Genomic DNA, 16,167 nt, shown 5'->3' on the forward strand with positions numbered 1-16,167 from the left:
CAGCTCAGAACAATTTGTTCACTTCATTTAGAAATTAGAGATGTGTTTTGGCTAATAAATCTAAATTTATTTTGTAGTAGTCATTTTTCTTAATGGAAGTGTTTTCCAGATGTTGCCTAAGTCTAGTCGTCTGGGCCTGCTTCCAATAAATGAGGAAAGTTTGATTTCATAGGTTGTCACTGTTGACTTTGCCTAACCTTTGGACGAATTGGTTCATCCCAATAGATTTGCACCGATATATAAGACATCCAGGACATTGGAGAAACTCATCTATCCTTTCACGGGTAAGTGTCAAAGCTAACTTGCTTCATGGAATTAAGTGTATTTTTATGAAAGGTATTTGACAAATATTTCTAAGGATAGCAGTTAGAGAGTTTTGAAAGGAATCCTATTGGTGCAACACACCTGTGGGAAGCCTGTCACTTTCTTTTGAGAGCTAGGGGGAAGTTGGAAGCGTGACTCCACTATGCTTATTAGATTAGGTTTTATTGAAGACAGTTATTTTTCCCCCAGGATAGAACCGCACTGTAAGTACATGCTATACTTTGAATAGAGTTTTAAGGTAAGTGTGTTTTCCATTTTGGAGATTTCTAAAGTGTTAAAATGATCGAGGACATGATTAAGGGTGACTTGATGACTCTTCTGTGTAAGATAAAATCGATGTCAAGTATTTTTTATAGTATTAAAGCTGATTGCTTTTAAAGGACTTGTTTCAGGAGTGGGATTTTTTTTAAAACAATTAAATTGCATTTTAAACGTTACTGAAATATTGTGTGAGACAGAAGCATACGTTAGTGGGGAGATTAAGGAACAGCTTTTCTGATACTTTCCTTTCTTTGTCTCAGGGAGGGAGCAGCGTCTGAACACAGCCATGGAGTGGAAAGTGCTTCCTGTTTACCTGTTGCTGCTGCCTTCTGTTGTCCTGATTGATCAGGTTTCGTCTCAAGGTACCTCAGTCACCTAAACACTTGGACTTTACAACTATTGCTAATCATTTAGTTTTGATTGAAAGTACAAAAGATTTCTAAAAATGTATATTTAATACATAGTATAACCTTAAAATTATGCAAAATGTGCAGCATATTTTAAGTCTTTCAGTATTCTCACTTTTTCTTCCTGTGTTATGATATCTCTCAAGAAGTTTTGAACTTTCAAACCAAATAGTTTTGGCACACATTATTTCTGTGGCTCTCTCCCCAAGTTTAAATAGTAAAGATACCTACATGATATTCATGCTCGACATATACAGTATCATCAAAAGACCTGAGAACAGTATTTAAATAGCATATAATTTTTGAATATGTATTGACAAATGAATATGTTACATCTAATAAATCAATAAATGACTTACATTGGCATCACGTAAGCACAGACCCTAGGTTACCTGGAGCACTGACAGTGTTTCGAATGGCATTTTATTCACCTTAGGCATCTTTCACAAGGACTGCTCATCACATACAGATGTGTACTGATGGGCTGGCCGTCGTGTATTCTGATATTGAGCTAGTCACAGTCCTCGTGAAGCAGTCAGTCCTGGACGGGCAGCACAGTGGAGTCACAGTCGCTGCAACCACAGTAACCGAAGTCTGCAGCACACAATCCAGCCACAGGACTCTCCCTTCCTCTCTTTTCCCTTCGTTTTCTTTTGATAAACAAAATCTAAGAGAAGAAAAATTGAGATTCACATCAGCTAGCATTCTCACCAGATCTGAGCGTGAGAGATAACAGCCTACACTGGTGTAGCCACAGAACTGCTTAGACAAGCAAAGGTGGGAAAACACATGAAGCAAGTGTAAATACTGAATGAGGACTGCCGACCACCCTGGAACCTCATAAGAGCATTCAAGGCTCACACTGCTGGCTACACTTCCCAATCCACCTTTTCACTATAGGACTTTTGTTTGCTCTACTTTCCTTTAAATAAAATTAATTGTTAAAACTAATAGCAGTAAAAAGTAAGACCGAGTTCTACTCTCTGAACATAAGCTTTTCCTGTAAAGAACTGGTTTCTTAGTTCAGAATTCTACCAACTGTAAGAGAAAAATCTCTTGATGTTGTCTTGTCTGCTTCTCTTGCTTTCTGGACCTCTTCTCATTCTTTTTTTCTTTATATATAATATATGTATTTATATACATACACTATATATGCATTTTTGTATGTATTGTGCTCATATACATGTATGCAAAAAGTTCTGAAAGTTGTCCCTGTATTTGTCATTTAATTTTAACTTTCCTGGACTCTTTTGAGATTTTTCAGTGTGTGCCAACGTCCCTCTATGGATTTAGGACATTGCACCTGCCAATTTCTATTCCAGAGATGGATTCCGTTGTTACATTCCTGTGGTTATCTCTACTAGATTTTTAGGGTGCTGCTTTTCAAGTGAATTAAAAAATATTTGAGGGTAGTCATGCTTGCATCTGGTTTTGGCCCAGAAGAACTCTGATCATGACTTCATATTAATATCCAGATGCTGCCTTAAGTGTTCTCTATCATCCACACCCATAGAGGAGCTGAACTCCTAGTACAGTCTGTGCTGGCAGAACCAGCCTGATTTCAGCTGCTCCTCCTCAGGTGTGGGAAGCCAAGCCAATTGAGCAGAAAACCTGGGCTTTCGGATCAGATCTGAGTTCCAATTCTGGGTGGGCTATTTTCTTAGGAAGACCATGTAAGTTATTATCCAAATCACAGCACTTATAAGCATGAAAGAGGTCAGTACCAATAACTGATAGATAACAGTTGACTTACAACACATGTATACAGGAACTAATACTGGCTATGTGCCCTTGTGCAAGTTAGTACAATTTCTGCGTTCCAGCTTCCTTATCTCAGAACAGGGGCTTCTGTGGCTCTCACGAACCCTGCATGACTCCATAACTGGCCCTGAGGTGCTTGGTACTGGCCGCGGATAATCAGCAGCAGGAGCCCTCGAAGCTGACGCTGCTGCCGGCCCCAGAAATCTCACCCTCTTTGTGCAAAGACATTATATTTGGCCTGGTTTTCAAAAGTGCCGTTATCTTGTCGAGTGAAGAATAAACTGGCATGATCAGGGTCTCACAAGGAATCAGGCCCGAGTAGCACCTGGGACTGTTGCTAACCGTGATTCCCGACAGGCTGCAGGGGAGAAAGGTGCACCTCACCATATGGCTCCGTCCTTGTCCCTGCCTTCCCTGGGCTCGGGCCACGTTCATCCTAGTGTTGTATCATTTTAGATTTATCAAGCTGTGCAGGGAGATGTGGGGAAGGGTATTCTAGAGATGCCACCTGCAACTGTGATTATAACTGTCAACACTACATGGAGTGCTGCCCTGACTTCAAGAAAGTCTGCACGGTGGGTAAGTGCTGAGCGCTGGCGCCTCCTGTCGAGCAGCACTGTCTGTGAGCCCGCTGCACCCCTGGCAGAGCTCTTTCCCACCTGTTTCACTTCCTTTGCTTGAGTGCTGCTCCCTTCACTTGCCTAAATGTTGCTGTGCACTGCACCTGAGGACGTGTGCTCACTGCTGGGGGAAGGGGAGCCACTTGCATCAAGTCGCTGTCTCACTCAAGTAAAACGTCTTCTTTAAAATGGAAACTTACATGACTCAGGAATCATTAGGTAACTGGTACTGAGGGATTGTGTGACCAACCATCAGAGATGGAATGGCTTAGTGAGGAGCCTAAGACTCTATTTTGTTTTTTGATAGTAAGATGTTTGAAAATTGCCTGAACAAGGCACTTTAGAGGTGAAGCACTAGTGTTTGTAATGCAAAGAATCTGAACTTCAAATTATGATTGGTATCTTACTATAACATATTTAACAACATGTTATTAACACAGAACTATTTCATATTTCATTTATGAAAGTGATAACTAAATTTTCTAAGTTGTATCTGCTTTAGAATTTGCATGTGAAGTTGGTAAATACATTGTACAGTTTTTGTGTTGGGTGAGGTCACTACGTCAAGCAGGCCTTGGCAAGTCACTGCACCTCGAGCCAAGGCTTCTTGTGTGGTGAGCAGGGCTCCCTCATGTAGTCCACACCACAGGGTTAGGTGGGAACCTCTCACCTCAATACCTCGTCCAGCTCGTCCCAGTAAAGGTCTCTGCACTGGAGATGACCCACTCATGCTAAGCTAGTCTTTGAAATACATTGCTGTGGGGCCGCTACAACATCCAGGTGCTACAAATGCACTCCACAGCTGTGGTGTGAGGAGGCGTTTCCTGCTGGCCAAGCACAGAAACGACTCCCACGCACTGGGGTGTCTCTTGGAGCCTTCACAGGCAAGGAGAGTTTCCCAGTCACCATATTTCTTTCTTGACTTGGGCTGTCTCCATTTGGAACATCATCCATTGGCTGCTGGATGATGTAGTCCAAACTCCAAATAAAAGACTTAGAAATGCTCCTTGGAAATTCTGGTCAGCCAAAGGGGGAAAGGGCTGCATATACATGGGCCAGGTTCATAATCACTAATCCTTCATGTTCTGTTCTGCTCTGGGTAGAGCTCTCCTGTAAGGGCCGCTGCTTCGAGTCCTTTGCACGAGGCAGGGAATGTGACTGTGATGCCCAGTGTAAGACGTATGGCAAGTGCTGCTCCGACTACGAGAAATTCTGCGAAGAAGGTAAGCGGCTCCTGACAGTCCGAGCTTCCCAGCACGGCCAGGTGCACACTCCTCTCTCATCCTCACCGTCACGCCTAACCAGCAGTCTGTCTGCACCTTGATTTTACTCACATGTAAGCTTCTAATAACACTTCTGTTTCATGAAGACGAATTGAAGAAGAGAAGTGTCCTCTAGCAGCGCCAGCCCCTGGCTCAGCCAGGCCCCAGGGGCACAGGAGGTGGCTGCTGGGTGACAGGCAAGGGACGGAGTGTAACACTACTTTCTTCAGAGGTGGCTCAGATTCAGGTTAATTCAACAGGCAAATGTACTAAGACATTCTTGAGAGTCAATTACACGTCCCTTCCCATGTCTGCAGTCCTCATAGGGGCCCCTATTCCAATGCCCGGGTCTGACAGATCAATGGAAAAGGGGAGTCCTACCTGAGAGTCCTCTTCTCTGGTTTTAGCCCTGAAGGGGTTCTTGGTATCTGACACAACTCTCCATATTCTGCCAAAAAAAATATTTGAAAAGTATATTTGGATTACGCATTGCTTTCCTTGAGTAAAAGCTTGTTCCTAACTCCTGCTTGGTTAAAAGGAGACATGTGGAGGTGAAAGTGAAAATAAGCATTGCTTGCACAACCTTATCATTTTATTTGAACAAGCCTGCACCACCTGCTTCTTTAGAACACACACACAGAATGGGTGGAAAGTTGTCCATCAGCAGAGTCTTGATAACTGTCCAATGTTTCCATTGGAAAGCATTCCAAAAACAGCGGAGACAACACCCTCGTAATCAGAAAACTCAGGGCTCAGCACTCCTGCAAGCTTCCCCAGAGCCCCATGATGAGTGGCACTGCCCTGATAATTGTCTTGGCTGTGAGACAAAAACCAAGGCGTGTATTTGGGGCAGAGGAGGGGTGGGGAGGGAGGAAGGTGAGTGAGAGGACAATACTTAATGCTACAAAGTGGTGGGTCAGGTTACCTGAGGTTCAGGTGGAGCTTCATTTACAGAATTCACAGTCAGGGCTTCAGCTGAAAGTAACTGAGCCACACACAGCATCTGCACTTTATTTCACGCAGTAACAAGCAAACCTGTTTCAGGGTTGCTGCAGATCCCGCTTAGTGGCGTGGGTATCTCTAAAGATTGTAACCTCTCCAGAACGCGGGAAGCGTAGCAGTCTGAGTGTGGCTAAAGAACAGCCCACAGGGAGCTGGTCCACTCCAAGACGGCTGGCTCAGCCAGAGCTGCTCCTCACACTGGAGCTCTGGACAGTTCTGGGGGTAGAGGGGGCAGAGGGACAGCTCCAGTGGTCAGCTCAGAGTCACAGCAATGCAGAGCTGAGCACACGCAGCGTGGGCAGCGGGGAGGATCATGGCCTCTCTCCAGAGTCCCTGCTGCCCAGGAGCCCCTCTCCTCTTCTGCTTCCCAGTTCCAAACCCTCCACAGGTGCTCTGTGTCTTTTCTTCTCGACATGATGGGGTAGAGGAAGGCAGATAGCAAGAGCACACCAACCCATCAGCCGTCACTGATGACTTGAATGTGCAGACTTGACTGTCATCCACATGCATGACTCTTTATGATCACATGAGGGTGGCATGGCAGAGGAAGTTCAGGATCAAGTGTTTTCGAGGTGGGCAAACGCCTTCAGAAATCATCTTGCATGAACATCTACTTGCAGACAAGAACATGCAATTCAAGAGGGTTTAGCCTATTTGCCCAAGGTCACCAAGGTCTAGAACTGATTGCTGAGCCTTTGCTATGTCCTAACTTGCGGAATCTGAGGGCTGCTACTTTACTACCTCAGTGCGTCCTCAGAACTGACTGGTTTAGTGTGATTACTTTTTGGCTAGATTCGGCCTGCACTGGATTTCACCAGCATCTCCTCTTTGAAGCCAGATACACTCATGCTTTTCACAGTTAAAGTTGCTGATGAATCTAATAAGATGTTAACCCACCTGTCTTGCTTGGCCTCAGTGCATAATCCCACATCACCACCATCTTCCAAGCCCGCACCTCCGCCTCCAGGAGCATCTCAAACCATCAAATCAACAACTAAACGCTCACCCAAATCACCAACCAAGAAGAAGACTAAGAAAGTTATAGAATCAGAGGAAATAACAGAAGGTAGGAAGATGACAGATGTGACAAAAGGAGAATTCTTAGGTGGAACGGCCTGTAGGTGGACTACTTAGATCAGACTGCTCTCTCATGAGTCCTGAAAGGCTCACTGTACTTTTTGTTTGCTCACTTTAAGTCAAAGCTGAAGTCAAAGGATGAACCTTCAAGTACCTATATACTTTCCTGATTTACTAACTCAGTATGACTTTGGGTTAATAAACAGAAGGATACATTTTACTATAAAAAAAGTAACATAAAAACCCATAATTTTCTTTGCAAAGTAGTCAGATTCTGTGAGAAATTCTGGAGATGTAGGAAAGTTAACAGAAAATTATATTGCTGGTATTTATGATAAGCTCAGGTGCCTTGGCTTTAACTGACAAATTAAAAAGGCAGCTGATCATAGGATTGATAAACTAAAAGCAGAACTCAGACATTTGCAGATTGGAAAGTAAGCAACATTTCTAACTGTGTTTAGACTGGCGGTTCTTTTTTGTTTTAAATCACAATTGTTATGATCAACCTTTTTATTTGATTTATAGAACATTCTGTTTCTGAAAATCAAGAGTCCTCCTCCTCCTCTTCCTCCTCCTCTTCAACTATTCGGAAAATCAAGTCTTCTAAAAACTCAGCTGCTAATAGAGAATTACAGAAGAAACCCAAAGGTTTGAGCATTGATAAAGATCAAAGACTATATCAATGCCGTATTAACAACAATTATTGAAAAATAGTGTGTGCTGGCACAATGACCTGAGGGTATCCTGATATCTGGGGGGAGGGGGTGTGTAACTATAGAAGTCATTTTAGAAAGCATCAAGTTAGACGGGCAGGACATCAGCGCCAAGCTGCCAAGAAACCACTCATGGAAGCAAAGCTGCAGAGGCTGTGTGGTGACCGTGGAGCCCCGGAGGCTCCAGAGACGGTTACTTAACATTGCTCTACTGCAGTTCCTGTCTCCTGACACCATGGGGCCTCCTTCCCCTCCCCGCCCCTCCCTTGTCCTCATTTTCCCTCCTGCAGCTTCGTTTAACACACGCATGATTTCAAGTGTTTCCTAACTATCACTCCATGTACTTCTCACAAACCTCAGTGGAAAGGCATTATCATTATCCATTTCACAGAGCCTCTTTATTATTTTCTTTGATGATGTTTGGCTGATTTCCTTCTAGTGGAGAATGTACTACAGAGCAGGCTTTTAACTTTCTGGAAAATATCCTCTTTGTTTTGCTCTTTAATATCCCCTGAAATTCTAATATATATATTCTCTTGCTCCAGGACACGCTAGGTTTGTGATTCCCTCTGAAGTATTCTCTCTAGCCGAAGAGTCAGATCATTAGCTTTTGGGTTGTCCAGAGGATCCTGCAACACAATGAGTGCAACACATGTTTGCCCAGTGGAATTCATCTCAGTGCAGTGCCGCTGGGCTCTGTAGTTCACCAATGGCATTGCTACAGTAGGAAATTCCATTATACTGTCTTGTTGCCATGGCATCCTAATCACCTCATATCCCTGGGACTGGCAGAGAAAGACAGACAGCAGCTAACTGCCCTGTGTATGGGAATAGGGTTTGCCAGGACTTGGGGTGACATGGAAGACCCTTCAGTGGCTGCTAGAGGGCTCTGGGGTCATTGGTGCAGTGAAACCATAAATTGGAATTAGAATTCCACAAGGAAGGGGCAGCACCAGGCAAAGAGGAATGAGGGGAGTTAGGGAAGGGGAGAAAGGGTAAACAAAGAGATGGATTATTTTTGTGGTCATGTTGGTAATTTCACAGTTGCCACTGGCTTCCATCTGTTAACTGTATCGAGTTCCACTTGGGTTTTCCATCCCTTACCTCATTCATTCCCTAAAACAGCCAATAAGATAGGCTGAGTATTTACCATCTTAACAGTAAATTAATGGACCTATTAGAGGTTAGCAATTTGCCTAGAAACACATTGGTCAATGATAAGGATGGGATCTTTGTGTCACCATTCAAGAAAAAAAAGTTTTTCAAACTAACAAGATGTGTATTATTTTCTCTAGTAAAAGACAACAAGAAGAAAAGAACTCCTAAGAAGGAACCTGCTCCAAAGCCACCAGCCACAGATGAAGTTGGAAGTGGACTGGATAGTGCCCCAACCCCTGACATTCCTACCACCCCACGCAGTAAAGTCACCACATCTCCCAAGACTACAACAGTAAAACCAACAAATCCTAAACCCAGTCTTCCACCTAAACCCAAAGAGAAACCTTCAACATCAACTAAAGAGACAACAGTTAAAACTAAAGAGACTACTGAAACAAACAAACAGACGTCTACTAGTGCAAAAGAAAAGACAACCTCAGCTAAAGAGACACGGACTGCACAGAAAGATTCTGCACCCACACCGGAAGTTCCTGCTAAACCTACACCCAAAGCAGAAACTACAACCAAAGCCCCTGCTCTCATGACCCCCAAGAGGCCTGTTCCCACCACCACCAAGCAACCAGCACCCACCACCACCAAGAAGCCAGCACCCACTACCCCCAAGGAGACGGCACCCACCACCCCCAAGGAACCAGCATCTACCACCCCCAAGGAGCCTGCTCCCACTACCACCAAGGAACCTGCACCCACCACCACCAAGAAGCCAGCACTCACTACCCCCAAGGAGACAGCACCCACCACCCCCAAGGAGCCAGCATCTACTACCCCCAAGGAGCCTGCTCCCACCACCACCAAGGAACCAGCACCCACCACCCCCAAGGAGCCTGTTCCCACCACCCCCAAGGAGCCTGTTCCCACCACCACCAAGGAACCAGCACCTACCACTTCCAAAGTGCCAATACCTACCACATCCAAGGAACTAGCACCTACCACCCCCAAGGAATCAGCACCCACCACGCCCAAGGAACCAGCACCCACCACCCCTAAAGAGCCTGCTCCCACCACCCCCAAGGAGCCTGTTCCCACCACCACCAAGGAGCCAGCACCCACCACACCCAAGGAACCAGCACCCACTACGCCCAAGGAATTAGCACCTACTACCCCCAAAGAACCAGCACCTACTACCCCCAAAGAGCCAGCACCCACCACGCCCAAGGAACCAGCACCCACTACGCCCAAGGAATCAGCACCTACTACCCCCCAAAAACCAGCACCCACCACGCCCAAGGAACCAGCACCCACCACCCCCAAAGAGCCAGCACTCACTATGCCCAAGGAATCAGCACCTACTACCCCCAAAGAACCAGCACCCACCATGCCCAAGGAACCAGCACCCACCAACCCCAAAGAGCCAGAACCTACCACCCCCAAGGAGCCAGCACCCACCACTCCCAAGGAGCCAGTACCTACCATCCCCAAAGAACCAGCACCCACCACCCCCAAGGAGCCTGCTCCCACCACCCCCAAGGAGCCAGTACCCACCATCCCCAAAGAACCAGCACCCACCACCCCCAAGGAACCAGCACCCACCACCCCCAAGGAGCCTGCTCCCACCACCACCAAGGAACCTGCACCCACCACTCCCAAAGAGCCAGCAGCACCCACCATGCCCAAGGAACCAGCACCCACCACCCCCAAAGAGCAAGAACCTACCACCCCCAAGGAACCAGCACCCAGTACCCCCAAAGAGCCAGCACCCATCAACCCCAAGGAACCAGCACCAACCAACCCCAAAGAATCTGCTCCAACCATACCCAAGGAACCAGCACCCACTACCCCCAAAGAGCCAGCACCCACCAACCCCAAAGAACCTATTCTCACCCTCCCCACGGAACCAGCACTTACTACCTCCAAAGAGCCTGCTCCAACCACCCCCAAGGAACCAGCACCCACCTCCCCTAAGAAACCTGCTCCAACCACACCCAATGAACCAGCACCTGCAAACCCCAAGGAACCTGTTCCAACCACCCCCGAGGTAGCAGCACCCACAAACCCCAAGAAACCTGCCCCCACCACCCCCAAGGAACCTGTTCCAACTACTCCTCTGACACCTGTTCCTACTACCACCATGGGGGCTCCCACTACCAAGACTCCTGCTGAATCAACTCCTGAGTCTTCCACAGGACCCACACCAAAGGTTCATGAAAACAGCCCCAAGCAGCCTGCTGTACCTACAACTAAGACTCCCGGAGTGATCCAACCTGAAATGATTACAACAGCTAAAGACAAGAACACAGAAAAAGACATACACACTACACCTGAAATTACAACGGCTGCAACTAAAACAGAAGACAAGACTCCTGAAGCTAAAATCACAAGCACAATCAGGCAAGTGACATCTACCACAACTCAAGACACCACGTCATTCAAAGTCACTACTCCGAAGGCAACAACTCTTGCACCCAAAGTAACCACATCAACCAAAAAGACAACCACCACTGAAGAGTCCACGAATAAATCTGAAGTAGTAACACCTGCACCGAAAGACACAGCTACTGGTGCTAAAGCAACTCCTAACCCCCTCAAACCAACCAAACCACCCAAAAAGCCCACTTCTACTAAAAAGCCAACCAAAGTGCCCAAAAAGCCCACTTCTACCAAGAAGCCAAACACACCAAAAGTGAAGAAACCAAAGACCACCCCACCCCTGCCAAAGACAACTACACCAACCATGTCTGAACTGAACCCTACCTCTGTGGCAGAAGCCATGCTCCAAGCCACCACCAGCCCTACCCCAACTCGAGACAGAGAAATCGTCGAAGCAAATCCAAAGAATGAAGGTGCAGATGGTGCTGAGGAAGACAAGCCTTATGTGCTCCCCAGGCCCCCTGGGTTCATCCCTATAGTTGTCCCAGGCACTGAGTACATAGTGAGAGGACCCAGTGAAGGCATCATCACCAACCCCATGCTTTCAGGTAACCATTAGCTACTTGTATTTTTAAAATTGATAATGTCTTACTACCACTCACCAGATACATTACCTAGAACCCCGGCCTTGTAAGTGAGCCAAAGACTAATCACATAAGCTTACTCAGTCTTCAGGAAATGGAGTAATAACTGAGGGGTAGGAATTCAGTCCATTTGTGCCTGTAAGGTGCAGAGATGACATACAGTGTCAGTCAAATTTAGCTGGGAGTCTATCCTCAAAGTACAATGCAAACCAAAAATTCCTATTACTTCCTTTTCCAAACCATTCCAAAGGGACTCAGACCGAACACGTGTTCACATTCTGACACGAAAGTCTAATTTACATGACCAAGGTAACCTGGCACACTCCAATTCATAACTTACTTTCATCTAATACTTTTGAGTAGTACCACCTTTAAGACAGAATTACGAAATGCATATCTTTTCAACTCTGGAATTCAAAAACTTCAAACTGTGCCCTTTAAGAACTTAGGAAAAGATGAACAAGAAATGGAACTCTGTGGAGGATTCAAAAAGATAATTCTGTTCTGCATGAATTTTTTTTTTTTTTATCAGTTTTAGATGAGACCAATTTGTGCAATGGTAAGCCAGTTGACGGGCTGACTACGCTGCGCAATGGGACACTGGTTGCATTTCGAGGTGAGCTGGGTGCACCCTTGCGTTCCTGCTGTCATTCTGCCCAAGTGTTTGCAAAAACCAAGCAGTGAGAGGGTGCTAGTCGGGGCAAACTTTCTGGAGGGCAACTGACAGATGACCTTGATTTAACCATGAGAACCTGAGAGTAACTAAAATAACAGGTTAGCAAAATGAGACACATTAAATAAAATACCAAACAAAATAAAGACCTTGAACGAATTATTGTGAGGTTTTTTCCTACTATTAGGATTTAAAAGGCAGTTCAAGCTTTAATTTCTTACAAAAAAAAAAAAATAGGACTTCAAGGTTTGTGTTCCTTGCTGTTTTCTTTGAAAATAACATCTCCATTGTGAAGCACCATGCTGTGGGAGAGAAACAAACAGCAGCCATTTCATGTTAATTCTCTCCTGTATTCTGCTGGTCCAGTCTTAAAACATTTGGAGTAAACCTATACAGAAACAAATCATACTTACACAGTAGTGGCTGCAGACTTTTATATCTGCTTAATTTAAAAAAAGAAACTGAGGTTTAGTGAATGACTTTTTGTGAATTATAAGCTTAAGGTTCTTCTTTCAAAGGTTATGCTAAATTTGACTTAATACCTGCTCTCAGAAATGTTCAAATACTACCTTGTGTGTCTGCCTATGCTTCTACGAAGATGATGCTCATGAACACATTAAGCCTGTATTTCTCTATGATAACCATTAAAAATGTTCTTGTTTTGGTTTCCTTGGGAGAGAAGTTTTAATATTCAGCTTGTATGCTGATATCTTTCTCTCAGGTCATTATTTCTGGATGCTGAACCCATTCAGTCCACCATCTCCACCTCGCAGAATTACCGATGTCTGGGGCATACCTTCCCCCATTGATACTGTTTTTACCAGATGCAACTGTGAAGGAAAAACTTTCTTCTTTAAGGTAACAAAAATACTGAGGGGTGGTAGCAAACAGAATTGCAGTGTTTATTATGCCAGCATAAATCACTCTAATCTACAATTTAGAAGTATCCTATTTTAACAAACTGTTCATCAAAGCTTAGTTAACAATTTGGTAACATTAATGATTAACTAATTCAAACATCTAAGTTAATGCTTTCCCCCTACACTTAGATCCAAGTATCTCTTTTTCCCCAAAAAACTGTTAACATAATTTTTTTCTTTTAAAATACCAGGATTCTCAATACTGGCGATTCACCAATGATGTAAAAGACGCAGGGTATCCCAAGCAAATTGTGAAAGGATTTGGAGGACTAACTGGAAAAATAGTGGCAGCTCTTTCAATAGCTAAATACAAGAACAGGCCTGAATCTGTGTATTTTTTCAAGAGAGGTATGTGTTATATAATTGAAACAATTACAAAGCTTTTTACAAGTTGATTTTTATTCAATGTTTTATTACTTGGGTTTACTATCAAAGGGTATCTTTAAGAGCTGGAATCAAATATTTCCAATGAAAATAAAAATGAAGGGCATAAGTATTTAAATTTCTTGACATGCATATCAATTCTTCTGAGTTTTTAGGTCACTAATACAAAGAATATCATCATTTACTTTCAATAAAGTTAAATACATGATTTTGCAACTTGCTGAAACTCAATCTGTATTTCAGGGCTTAGTACTGAATAACACCCCTGCCCCATACCCATTAATATCTGGAAATATTTTTATGCAAAATTAGAAAAAATACTATTTACTTCACATTGTAAAACTATCTTTTCTTAGAGGATCAAAATTCATTTTTGCATTCTATTTCCTAATATGTAATAGGTGGCAGCATTCAGCAGTACACTTACAAGCAGGAACCTGTCAGAAAGTGTACTAGACGGACGCCTATAAATTATTCCGTGTATGGAGAAACGGCACAGATTAGGAGGCGGCGCTTCGAGCGGGCCCTGGGACCACAAACACATACCATCAGAATCCACTACTCACCAGTCAGAGTTGCTTACCAAGACAAAGGTAACATTTAACTGATCTATAAATTCTTACACATGACTATTCATCAAATTGCTGTAATATTTTTAAGCTTTCTAATGCAAAACACATCAATTTGCGTGAGTAAACAAAGATCAATCTTTTTTTTTTTGGTGGGTAAAAGCAGTTTTGTTAAGTTTGTTCACTATAAAAAATACTACTTATCAAGTACCTCTTACCAACAGCATTGAATACAAATCTGTCACTTTCAAAATTATTTCTCAATATTTCAATACTCAGGGATTCGTGCTACATCAGAGGGCAAAAACTGTAGCACAGAAATCAACTCACTGTTACAGTGATAAGCGAACACAGTGAGATCAATACGCAGGTTTACCCGGCTCTTTCTAAGACGAATGACAGGATACTCTTCAATCTGCCTTTTATTAAAAATGTCATTTGCAGGTTTCCTCCATAATGAAGTTAAAGTGAGTACAATGTGGAGAGGGCTTCCGAGTGTGGTCACCTCAGCTATATCACTGCCCAACATCAGAAAACCTGATGGCTACGATTACTATGCTTTTTCTAAAGGTAAGTTATCAAGTTAACATTTTAACAGCATCCCGAGGGAATCTCACTTCTGAAAACATGAATGTTAAGGAAAGTGCAAACATGAAATGTGCAGTGGTGACTGAGTGGGGAGTTACAATAGTTGCTGTGAAGCCAGTTTAGATTTCTGCTTTCATTTCAATTCAGCCAGAAGATACTGTAGCCCATTCTGCTCTGATCTTCATGGGATTATAATAAAGCATCCGATTACTCGAGCCAAACTGCTGAAGGTGGTCCTTTACTTGTCTCAGCCATGGCATCCAACAGCTGCCTTGTTTGCCACAGTTACACTGACTTGCTGCATTACAGAGTTCTTAAGACAAAAGATGCTCTTAGAAATTTTAATTCAATTTATTATTCAGGATATTTCTCTGGAAAGCTTAGAAATCTGTTATTTTGCTTATGAGTCTATAACATAAAATGACATCAGAATGTATTTTTTAAAAATGGATAAAATCCAACTGAAATTATTTTTTAGACCAACTTGGTTATTCTTAAATGCTTACTATAAAGATTCAAACATGACTTTTACTGAAAGATACTGAAAGATCACTTTGTCAAGGCAACTGTTTTCATCAGAAAGTTGAAATCCAGTAATAAAAATATATCTGATATTAAAAGGATAAACAATGAATACAGTAAGTTATTTTGAATTCAAGTGTTTTTCTAATTAAAAAACAATTTCTCTTTCATTTAGATCAATACTACAACATTGATGTGCCTACCAGAACTGCAAGAGCAATTACCACTCGTTCTGGGCAGACCTTATCCAAGGTCTGGTACAACTGTCCTTAGACTGATGGGCAAAGGAACAGTCAACTAATGAAAATGAAGAAAAGAATGATACATTTTGACATTGAAATACATTTTATTAATAAAGCATGTTGAGACAAGCATACCAATTTAAATATAAAAATGTTTTTAAACTTGACAGTCATTACACTAAAAGAGATTTGATGATCTTATTCACACTTATAGTTTACAGATCATTTAATTAATATTTCCTCTATTTATTCCTCCTCTTCCTCCCATTGCATGGCTCACACCTATGAGAAAACAAAAAACAAACAAAATAAATTGAATGTACCTTAAAAAAAAAAAAAAGATTTATTTACTTATTTGAAAGTCAGATTTAAGTGGAGAGAGAGTGAGACAGAGAGATTTTCCATCTGCTGTTTCACTTCCCAGATGGTCACAATGGGCAGGATGAAGGCAAGAGCAGGGAGCTTTATCTGGGTCTCCCACATGAGTAGCAAGGGCCTAAATACTTGGGGCATCTTCTGCTGCCCTTCCCAGGCCACTATCAGGAGCAGCTGGGACATAAACCAGCACCCACAAGTATGCTGGCATCGTAGGTTGCTTTACCCACTATGCCACAACACCAGCCCTGAATGTGAATGTATCTTTTATTTTCAATGTGAAGTATCTCAGCAACACGGATATAAAACCATTAAATATTCCACATCCTTGATGGAA

General features: G+C 43.3%; 2 protein-coding genes across 5 annotated transcripts in view; one reads left to right on the forward strand and one right to left on the reverse strand.

The window, feature by feature from the left end:
• The first annotated feature begins 208 nt into the window (after window positions 1–208).
• PRG4 (proteoglycan 4) lies at window positions 209–15,501 on the forward strand. 3 transcript variants are annotated; one of them, XM_062211514.1, is made up of 13 exons: window positions 209–284; window positions 846–947; window positions 3,210–3,332; window positions 4,477–4,596; window positions 6,554–6,703; window positions 7,240–7,362; window positions 8,723–11,521; window positions 12,090–12,173; window positions 12,952–13,088; window positions 13,342–13,498; window positions 13,936–14,127; window positions 14,548–14,673; window positions 15,389–15,501. In XM_062211514.1, the coding sequence occupies exons 2-13, from the start codon at window positions 872–874 to the stop codon at window positions 15,484–15,486; spliced, it is 4,185 nt and encodes a 1,394-aa protein (XP_062067498.1). In that variant the 5' UTR covers window positions 209–284; window positions 846–871; the 3' UTR covers window positions 15,487–15,501. The 3 variants fall into 3 exon arrangements, with proteins under 3 accessions (XP_062067498.1, XP_062067499.1, XP_062067500.1); XM_062211515.1 differs by lacking the exon at window positions 7,240–7,362; XM_062211516.1 differs by lacking the exons at window positions 6,554–6,703; window positions 7,240–7,362.
• The window catches only part of TPR (translocated promoter region, nuclear basket protein), a 66,167-nt gene continuing 63,541 nt past the window's right edge, over window positions 13,542–16,167 (reverse strand). For both annotated transcript variants that reach the window (XM_062211513.1, XM_062211512.1), the window contains exon 51: window positions 13,542–15,737. In XM_062211513.1, coding sequence (XP_062067497.1) covers window positions 15,682–15,737 — 56 coding nt within the window. In that variant the 3' untranslated portion in view covers window positions 13,542–15,681. The remainder of the gene's footprint in view (window positions 15,738–16,167) is intronic.

The sequence above is a fragment of the Lepus europaeus genome, chromosome 14 (genome assembly GCF_033115175.1).
Source record: "Lepus europaeus isolate LE1 chromosome 14, mLepTim1.pri, whole genome shotgun sequence".
Taxonomy (NCBI): domain Eukaryota; kingdom Metazoa; phylum Chordata; class Mammalia; order Lagomorpha; family Leporidae; genus Lepus; species Lepus europaeus.